Source organism: Gymnoscopelus microlampas (genome assembly GCF_963454915.1).
Source record: "Gymnoscopelus microlampas genome assembly, chromosome: 1".
NCBI lineage: Eukaryota > Metazoa > Chordata > Actinopteri > Myctophiformes > Myctophidae > Gymnoscopelus > Gymnoscopelus microlampas.
The window spans coordinates 16,391,999-16,402,657 of NC_139962.1; the positions used below are offsets into that span (position 1 = coordinate 16,391,999).

General features: G+C 42.5%; 2 protein-coding genes across 2 annotated transcripts in view; one reads left to right on the forward strand and one right to left on the reverse strand.

The window, feature by feature from the left end:
* cdkl5 (cyclin dependent kinase like 5) overlaps positions 1–5,762 on the forward strand; it is a 34,726-nt gene extending 28,964 nt beyond the window's left edge. Inside the window, exons 17-20 of the mRNA XM_084076923.1 lie at positions 507–615; positions 1,410–1,574; positions 3,529–3,783; positions 4,511–5,762. Of these exons, the coding sequence (XP_083933049.1) occupies positions 507–615; positions 1,410–1,574; positions 3,529–3,783; positions 4,511–4,927 (946 nt within the window). The 3' untranslated portion in view covers positions 4,928–5,762. The remainder of the gene's footprint in view (positions 1–506; positions 616–1,409; positions 1,575–3,528; positions 3,784–4,510) is intronic.
* Positions 5,763–9,787: 4,025 nt separating this feature from the next.
* rs1a (retinoschisin 1a) overlaps positions 9,788–10,659 on the reverse strand; it is a gene marked incomplete at both ends in the record, with an annotated part of 8,096 nt that continues 7,224 nt past the window's right edge. The window contains one exon of the mRNA XM_084053914.1: positions 9,788–9,943. Coding sequence (XP_083910040.1) covers positions 9,788–9,943 — 156 coding nt within the window. The remainder of the gene's footprint in view (positions 9,944–10,659) is intronic.

Here is a 10,659-nt window from a genome sequence, read left to right on the forward strand (position 1 = left end):
CATGTTTCTAGGCGCAGGTTGCATTAGAAATATGCAATTGTTTTTATAAATCTGGCTCAGAATCTTTGGACTTGGGTATTGGACATTACACTATCAAAAAACACTTCAAAACAGAACAATTTAAAAAAATCAAAAAATAAATAAAGCTATTTGTTATATATCAATGAATTGATGAACCACTTAAGCGTTATTTTATACTTCATCGCACAACTTGTCGGGCAAAATTTACACCATTTTTACCTCTGATGACATGCCCAAAATATGGATAGATGATTAATTGATCATTTTATTAGATTATCGATGAATTTGTCTACAAGCTCAAAGTGTGTTGCTTCGCGCTGCGTTTTGAGCGTGTAGATCTGCTACTTTTAATGCTTTTGTGTGACGCTGTAGTTTGATCAAGTAGGGCTCATCAAATTACGAAAGAAAAACACAAAAAGTTCAAAGCTGGAGATAAGAGGTTTCTATCCAACAACAATGATATACTGTGCTCATTGGATGTGTAGGAGCGCTGCGGAGGCCATGGTCATGAGTCCTCCAGAGCCCCCCAAGGAGAAGGAAAAACAGGGCTTCTTCAGAGCCATCAAGAAGAAGAAGAAGAAGAAGACACAGATGGTAAGAAAGAGGCAGGGCGACAGATCATTTAAAATGCTGGCTATTCAAATAATGTGAAAATACTGTACTTATGTTATAATTTGCCATTCTCATAAACAATACACATGTTTTATAAATGTTGGGAAAAGGTGTTTGAACGGATAAATCTGCCCCGCCCCCAACATTCAGTTGAGCAGTTGTGTGATGTCAGGAGTGGAATTCCAACCTGGTAAACTCACCTAAACTCCATACTTATACCATCAATATACATTTAATTTAACTTTTTTTACAGTAGAGATGTTTCCAGAGCATTGCAAACATATCTGGTTTTGAATGTCAGACATTTGCAATGTTCATTTATTGGCCAATATTGTACTTGAAGTACTGGCAATGCAGTGTACCTACACGCTACCTGTAGGGTCACCTTTTCAAAACTTCTCAATTTAAGTCATTTCCATATAATTACATGAACAAATAAACTGATATTGTTGTTTAGATATGGACTATTATGTAAACATGAGAAGTTGTCCCTTATCTGTCGCCCGACCTTTAACCCAAGACCTGGAACGCATCTGTGTCACTTTAGATTTCTTAAGCTATTCAAAAATAGCAGATATACAAGCTCATAGCGCGGCACCGAGTGCCGCGCTATGAGCTTGTAGATCTGCTATTTTTGAAAAATCTTGAAAAAATATTTTTCCGATTTTTTCCAAAAAACTGTTAGGATTTAGAAAACATTTTTAAGAATCGCCTCAGGTCTTAATGGGTTAAAACTTTGTGTTGAGAGTGTTGGCTATGCATCTTGTGTTCTACAGACAGACATGGAGGACGGAAGGAGTCCAGGCATCAGGAAAAGCCTTTTCCCTCTCTTTAGCTCTAAGAATAGCTTAAAGCACAACTCGGCTGTCAAAGTCCTACCCGTAGTGGCCTCGCCCATGGTACAACAGCACCAGCCTACCACGCCCTACCCTGCCTCTCCAGTAATCTAACCTCCTGCACCGTGTCGCTGCATGTTATACCTACATACAGTACATACTGTACCTACGTACTGTACATACATACACACCCAGTCCTGGGTTGAAATCCTCTCAAGCGGTTTGGAATTGACTTGTATGGGCTTCCATACAGCCCAGGATGAAACAATCTGAACTGAAAGGATTTCAATGAATGCATCGAACCCGGTCCCCAAGCTGCACGTTGTATGTGCATCCATATTGTCTTGCTACGCTGTATGTCCAATGCAATCACATTGCATTCGTACTGCACCGTAGGACACAATTTATGCTCTGTGCGAGGCAAATGCTTCCTTTCGTGTCACGTGTGTGTTTATACTCATCGTCATTATCAAGTCACAGTTGTTTACAAAACTTTGACCTAAATACAATACAATACAATACAATACAATACAATACAATACAATACAATACAATACAATGCAATGCAATACAATACAATACAATACAATACAATACAATACAATGCTTTGATAAAACCACACGCAGAGACTATCAATCTCACTCACACATAGTACCCGAAAGCATGTGTACTGTACATAAACGCATACATGTAGAAACTTAATTTATGTGAGTAAGCAAGCACACTCACATACCTACAAATCTAGCTGTTTTATGTTTATTTCCTGCATGTGTGTAAATGTGTGCGTAAATACACACAAGCGAAAACATTAGGTCATCTGTTGTCATGGATTTTATGAAAGAAGATTTGGTGTGATGTCATCACTAATCAATCGACGCCATTCCCAGCTTGTTTTTTGGGTGCATGAAGAGCCTCACCAGGACCTGAGATGTGCCCGCTTCTGACACTGCCTGTTGGTGTTTGTATTGTAAATCAGTGATTCTCAAACTGTTTCATGTCAAGGACCCCTCAAATTCATGTATTTGGCTCCCATCTGAAAGTATTTTTTTGCCAGGGACCCCAATACAAAATTTGTGTTGTTAAAATGTTTTTCCCATTTTCTCTCCAAGAATTTTGCAAGCTCACAACGTCCCGCATCATGACACGTTGTGAGCGTTGTGTATATATGGTTAAACTGATTTTGATCCTATATTAACACATGTAGCTGTCCCCGGACCCCACTTTGAGAACCACTGTTGTAAATGACTTTCGAGGCAAATGCACCACAAATATAGCCTGGTAAACCCTCCCTCCAGAAATCTCATTTCCATTTGATTTCTGGAGTGAGTCTGGCCTGATCGCCCATTCTGCAATATTGGCTGTGTACACCAAACGGACGAGCCTATCAGCGTCGTTGCTCATCGTTCTGTGATTGACAGCGACAGGTGGCGAGTTCGAGTGAGCCCGAATGAAGCCGAGTGCAGCCTGAGTGACGCCGAAAAAAGACGAACGGCAGCCATTGTTGTTCTGCGAGTGCCTTCACTTCTTACTTTTGTTTTTAAAACGGTCTCAAACGTCTTTTTTGAGGCACGGAATTTACTATTAAGATATCGTTTGGATAGAATTTAGTTGTTTAACTTCATATATGTGGTCAATTAATCATGACAGACAAAATTTATATTAAAAATATAAATTTAGAGAACCGGCAGGGGCGGGGAGTGACAGGCATGTATCCCAATAAGGCAACCTATTTTGGGCATGGCCGTCTCAACAGTCCCGTTGCGTCACATAGTCTGGAGGTGGTAAAAATGAACTGCTGATTGGCTGAAGGGGAAAAACGATCATTGGCTGAAGGGGTTGTCAGTCAACGGTATTACTCCCGCCCAACTCCAGCCCACAGCCAATATTGCAGAATGGGCGATCAGGCCAGACTCACTCCGGAAATCAAATGGAAATGAGATTTCTGGAGGGAGGGTTTACCAGGCTACCACAAATACAAAAACAAGGTCAGATATAAATCATTTATCAATACCTCACACTGGTTAACAATATCCTGCTCATTCTTTGTGTGAACGGCAGATTCCTAGCAACGGGCAAGACCACATGTCCCTGCAAAGGGCGTCCAAATCCTCTTCCCATCACAGCAGCCGTCGGAAAAACCGTGAACGGTCCCGAGACAGAGACCGAGAGCAGAGCCGGGACCGGGACCGAGACCGAGAGAGGGAGCGGGAGAGAGAGAGGGAAAGGGAGAGAGAGAGGGAGAGAGACAGGGGGAGGGAGAGAGAAAGAATCGGTGACTGGCCACAGGAGAAGCCAGTCGACTCACACTCTCAGGTGTGTGTGTGTGTGTGTGAGTGTGAGTGTGAGTGTGAGTGTGTGTGTGTGTGTGTGTGTGTGTGTGTGTGTGTGTGTGTGTGTGTGTGTGTGTGTGTGTGTGTGTGTACAGGGACGTGCACATATAGACTCTAGGTGATGCTAGAGCACCTGCCCTTTGCCCTCTTGACCAGAAGTGCCCTTTTGAAAAAAAGAAAAGAAAAAGTTTAGTTTTTTCAGTTTACAGTAGGGGTCTTCAACAGGCGGTCCTCAGAGTTACTACAGGGGGTTCGCCAAATCTTTATGTGATATGATTTTTCTTTTTACCATAACCACTCGAAACCTAGCATCCCTTTTCTGAGGAGAACTTTAGCCAAAAATAGCAGGTCTACAAGCCCACAACGCCTCGCGCTGCGAGGCGTTGTGGGCTTGTAGATCGGCTATTTTTGGCAAAGAGGTATAGGTGTAGAGGGAAAAAAGAGCAGACCAAGTAAAAAAAAAGTATAATTTACTTGAGCACCTGCCCCTCAAAATGTCTGTGCACGCCACTGTGTGTGTATATTCTACAGAACTTGTATTTGTATTGTTTGAAGTCTTAGATATATATATATTTTCGGAGCGTGACACCATCATGTGATGGAGTGTAGTTTAGGACTAGATCTACTTCTTTTCTGTGTAGTTGTGGAAATAAAATGTCTCTCACATCACCATTTGATACATTTGTCTGTGTATATCTCTCTCCTGCCAGAGTCAGCCTCTGAAGTCTCTTCGCCGACTGCTCCACCTCTCGCCGTCTTCGTCCAGCCAGCCCCAGCCTCCCCCGCCTCCTCCCCAAGACTTGCGCTTCCAGCCCCCCCTCCCGAGCGCCCCGCCGCCCTCCTCCTCCTCCAAAGGGGGGTATTCTGACGGCAGGGGCCACGCAGAAGGTAGGGGGCACACCGGGGTGGGCAACTCTGCCCAGGTCAAGAGTCGTAAGGCCAGCTACCCTCCGCTCCCAGGACAGATGGAGTCCAGCTGGCATGTGTCTGCCTTACAGCGGGTGGAGGGCGGGCAGTACACCCCCGAACAGCTGGGCATCAAACCGGGACAGAACGGACCGACCTTCACCCGTGCCTCCCGCTCCCGGATGCCAAACCTCAATGACCTGAAGGAGACTGCGCTGTAAAACGCTGAACCACACCACCTCTAACCAGCCCCACCCCCCCCCCGATCCCTGGAGACACCTCTTAGATCAGTGGTTCTCACACCTTTATTTTTTCTTTCAGGACCCCCCCCCCTCCCCCCACCCCCAGTTCGATTTGTTTTTTATCTCTGGGAACCCATTCTACACTGTAAAATCCTCAGTGTTTATTTATCTCTGAGAGCTTACAAATGTACGCTCTCGGAGTTACAGACCCGCAAGGGTCCAATTGGACCCCCTGGTGGTCCCCCGGACCAGGCGTTGAGAAACTGTGTTTTAGACGCAGACGTAATGTACAGCGGTACAGGTTTACAGTAGAGGCTTATCGGGACATGCAGCTGTGAACGTGACATGTCCAGAAACGTACTGTAGGTTTCTGTTGCTGCTTACGTCTCTGAAATCATAGATGTTGACGGGCAAGACACAGACCAGTGTCTTTTAATGATCAGATCAAGGGCACAGACAATAACAGAGGCATTTCCAGTGTGATATGATTCATATGTTGTTGTGCTTAGAACGTTAGGGCTGCGTCTCAGGTCCTTATTCTCCTCTTTCCTCGCTCCCCTATCCTCACTCGTACAAGGTTATGTAAAGGAGGAAAGGACATCTACCTGTATACTGTACGAAGGTAGCTATGTCGCAGTGCTTCTAGATTTGATTTGAGCACTCATAAAATGCGATCTACACAGGTGTACATGGAAATCTTCACTTGCGTAAAGCGTTCATACACATGCAAATTGACATTTGAAGTTGCAAAGAATGAACTATTCTTGTTGTGCAACTGTCGATCTACACATGTGTGAATATTTTTCTGTGACTTTTTAGCGGCGCTCTCTATACCTGACTTTGTCCGTGTTCACCGTCAATGCTCTGATTGGTCAGACCCGTCAACGCTCTGATTGGTCAGACCCGTCAACGCTCTGATTGGTCAGACCCGTCAACAAAGTGATTGGTCAGGCTTCACGTGACACGTGGCTATAAACACATTATAAACACATATCGATGACAAAATGTATCAAAGGCGCCGCTACCTTCACACAGGGTGTGACTTTTTTTTTCTTTGTGTGACTTCAAATTCAGATTACGTATGTGTGTGTGTGTGTGTGTGTGTGTGTGTGTGTGTGTGTTTGTGTGTGTGTGTGTGCACGCGTGTGTGTGTGTGTGTGTGTGTGTGTGTGTGTGTGTGTGTGTGTGTGTGTGTGTGTGTGTGTGTGTGTGTGTGTGTGTGTGTGTGTGTGTGTGTGTGTGTGTGTGTGTGTGTGTGTGTGTGTGTGTGTGGATTACAGGTTAACATTTCAGTGAGTTTGTGTGCTCAAATTAGATTTGGCAACAATCTACCTTCATAGCCTAACCTCATATGTCCAAAACGGTTTGGCTACTTTTCAGGATTCAAATTCAAAAGTATAGCAAAAGTAGCAGATCTACAAGCTCAAAACGCGCTGCGTTTCGAGCATGTGGATCTGCGACATTTGATGCTATGGTGTGATGCTGTGGTATGATCAACTAGGGCGTTCATTTACGGAAAAAAAAACGCAAAACGTTAGACTTATGGAGATAAGAGGCTTTACATAACCTTGTAGGAGTGAGGATAGAGGAGCTATAGGACAGAGCACAATAAGGACCTGAGATAAGGAAACAGCCCTCTGGCTGCACAGGCAGACACTGGCCGTCTGGCCTCTTGGCTGCCATGTCTTGCTCACAGGACGCTGTCGCAACATGTCACGAGTGGCCAATAACGACTCATGTTTTTCCAAGTTCTGATATTTGATAATAACACAAATAATTTATATCGATATTATTTATTAAATATGTATTTGTTTTCAATTCAAGGATATAAGCTATAAATGACACAGTATGTAGGATATATGGGAATATAAAAAAGGTATATAATAGAATTATTGTGTAATTGCAAGAGCTTTAGTTTCGACACAAAAAGAAATGTATAGATATTTACGTGTTGATAAATCAGTGTGTCACCAGGATTATCTGACTGTGAACTGTCTCTTGTTCATCGCAATTTAGTGTTATTATAACAGCTTACCATATTAAAGGTCTTTATTTAGGGGGGGTTTTGTTTTATTAAGACATGAGACCTATTGAAAAACATTATTTCCACAACACTGAAACTATGTGTTAATTACTCATCTGAAAGTCATTCCTTATCCACCCAGATGTATTAATAGCCCATCTGATGCTCTCACTCTGTTATGCACCTTGGTTTACACATAGATTGATCATCCATTATGTCTCCAGAATAACACACTGTCAATGTTAGGGTTTTTGTGGCAAGGTATTGTTTGTGTAGAGGGCTTCATAGTACAACATAGTAGAGGTTCATCTGATTAATTGATGTAATTGATTATATTTTAAAATCCGTTTAATCCAAATAATTTATTTTTTTGGGAGAAAATTGAAATTTAGCTTCTTCTTTTTTTTCTTCAAAATGTTTTTAAAACATTGTGAAAATAGCCCATACTGATTGACTTAAGGTGGCTTCTGTCTATCAGTCACATTACCAAGGAAGATGTAATAAACAACAACTTAAATACTACTTCAAATTGAGACCATTATGCAATATGCTGTGCATACCTCGCTTTCTACAGTGCCCTAGGATACTAGAGTGTGAATTTACACCAACACTTTGGTTGAAGGCTCTTTTGTCAGTGCTTTTGGAAATGCATTCAGAAAAGTCAAAATTTAGGCCTTGTATCCTATTTTGAATTACATCTTTTTTTCTTTTTCTTTGTGTAGCAGTGATGGATATTATTGACTTGCTTACCTTGATGAATGTTGATCAATGTGTTGCCTACTGGTCTGCTGATTATAGAAACCTGGATCTTTTTATTGTACGCAAATCCGATTTAGTCTCTGCTTCAATATCGTCACTGTCAGGCAAAATTGGGATCGACAAGCTCACAGCACGTTGCGGTGCGACAAAGTAGTAGAGCATTGATTTATGAAAAAAACAAAGTTGCAATATGGAGATTCAAGGTTTCTGCTCGAATATACTCCATCCATAGGTTGGGATACTGCAGAGAATTAGGCCAGGTGTTGTGTTTTTTGTCTCACAATGATGAAAAGACAAAATTGCGCTACGGGTGAACAGATGACAGTTTGAAAGCAATAATGCCGACACTAATTATGGATGGATGATACCATTAGCCAATCAATGGTTAATTGAATTGTAACAAAATAGTGGGAAGAGTTTTGACTGGTAACAGTGGCTAAGAAAGAGAACCGTCCACATACATAATTGAGATATGCGGCTGTGCAATACCTTTTCATGTTGATTTGTTCTTGAACACGACCTTGGTCAGCAAAAAAACTATGGGATCTGCATTTTATTATTTGGACATAAAAATGTTATAGAGCTCACCTTCCCACTGACCTGAAGCCTTACTGTGGATCAGTGGTCTCCAACCTTTTAATTTCAAGGACCCCCATAACTCTGAGAGCATATAAATGGACCCATCCATTTGGTTCCATTTGTACGCTCTCAGAGTAACAGACCCGTAAGGGTCCATTTGGAACCCCCTCATGGAACCCTGAGGGTCCCTGGCTGGACCCCACTTTGAGAACGACTGCTGTATCGTGTCTGACCCAGTGCTAGATGGAGAAGTAGGTTTCACAGCAAAATTCGGAGTGGTAATTTAACACAAAAATTACAAAAAAATAATATTTCAGAATTGACCGTGTCGGACCGCTGTGTGCCACTCACAGTGAATTAAATGGAGAGAATGTTTTATCTGCATTCAATGACATGAATGTGTTTCCTAAAGCTTCATTAGTTTTTGTGTCTTTGTTTTTCACTCAGATGTTCCCCACTTCTGACAGAGTGTAAATAGTGTATCAGAAGAACTGACCATTCTACCTTAAATGACAGAGTATCATAATAAAAGCCAACTGTACATTTTTGAACTGCTCCCATGGTTATTTCACATATAACAGGAATCTAGTAGAGCTAGTTATTTGGTTGAGTTGAGTTGAGTTGTGTGGTCCACACCAATGGATACAGTGAGTAAAAACACATGACAGTGTTACAGTCTTGCTTTATTTACACTTAGGGCAAACTAGGGCTGGATGATATGACTTGAAAACAACATCAGGATTATTTCAAACTTTTGCATCGATTACAATTAATGAACGATTATAAAAAAAATACATGTAGTGAAAATCAAGCTCACAATGTGATGCGACGCGTCGTGAGCTTGTAGAACGGCTATTTTTGCTATTTTTGTATGCCACCATTGTACTGTATAATGATGTATGATACAGGGTTACGTTGTTAGACTAATCAATTTAGTCAATTAGAATTTTTTCATGTCAATTCGTTGATATACAAGACATTTTAAATAGCAAAAAAAAAAGGAAACCTGCTTCTTCGATTAACCTACATGAGCAAGACTAAGTCAGTTATTGGTTCTAAACATCGGTTTTGATATATTTTCGGTTAACCACTTGAACCCCAGCATCCCTATTCTGGGGGGGAACATTCGCCAAAAATAGCATATCTACAAGCTCACAGCTGTCAGCTCAGCTGTGACCTTGTAGATCGGCTATTTTCGGCAAACAGATTTTATGTAGATCGGGGAAATAAAGTGCACCAAGTACAGTGCAACTCAGGTCCGTTTTACTAAGAGCAGAGGGTCTAAGTGCTTAATTGCAGAGCCCTACTTAAAACACATCTTCTGGTTTAGGGCTTGCAATGAAGGCTCAGGTGTATAGGTTTGGGATGGACAGGCCGGCGGGAGGACAGGTTCAGGTGTATAGGTTTGGGATGGACAGGCCGGCGGGAAGACAGGTTCAGGTGTAGGTTTGGGATGGACGGGCCGGCGGTGGACAGGTTCAGGCGGCGCATTTGCTCATGCAGAGCAGGAGCTCCATGCGCAGGGCGATGCGTGTGTGCCACCCCAGTGGGAGGATGCGGATGTAGCGTGCCACAATGGGCGGGCGGAGGAGGTTCTGCACAGAGGAAGAGCGGTCTGAGTTGCCATAGAAGACCTGGGAAGAGAGGAAGAGCACAGGGTCAGGAAGTCTTTGCAAATAAAGGGACCCACTTTTGGATCTTGGACCCATTTTTCTCGTCGTATAGGGTCAGGAGGAGTAAATATCCCTTTTTATGTTTCTTCAACTTTAAAGGGACTCTATACGACTTTCACCATTATTGCAAGGTGTTACAGGGCTAAGGTTCCATTTGCCGCGCTGAAGTATTGTCAGTGTGGTAAAATCCCTGAGCGTGAAAACCACAGTCTTAACCTCCTGGGCTTTATCCTGCCCAGTGTTTAGGGCACAATCTTCACTTCAAAAAACATGAGTCAGTTTGATGTAATGGCGGCCATGACAGGCGCTTTCCTGCGAAATGCATCATGGGAATTGTAGGAACCCTGAGAAAGGTTGTAACAAAAGAGGAATCTTTTTTCCAATATGGGAAATTAACACCGTTAACACCGTTATTTCTGTATAGTCTATAAAAGTCTATTCACCTGTTTCCTAGGCTGTGTGTTTTCCACTTCCTGTCGATTTCATTGGATATCATTGGTCATCTGACCAGTTTCATTGGATTTCATTGGATCAAATCGACAGGAAGTGGAAAACATACAGCCTAGGAAAAAGGTGAATAGACTACGATAACTAGCGACAATTAATTGAAATGCACATCGACAGCATCATAGCGTCCAGTTAATAGGCTACATACTCTGCTACAAGACAAAACAGAC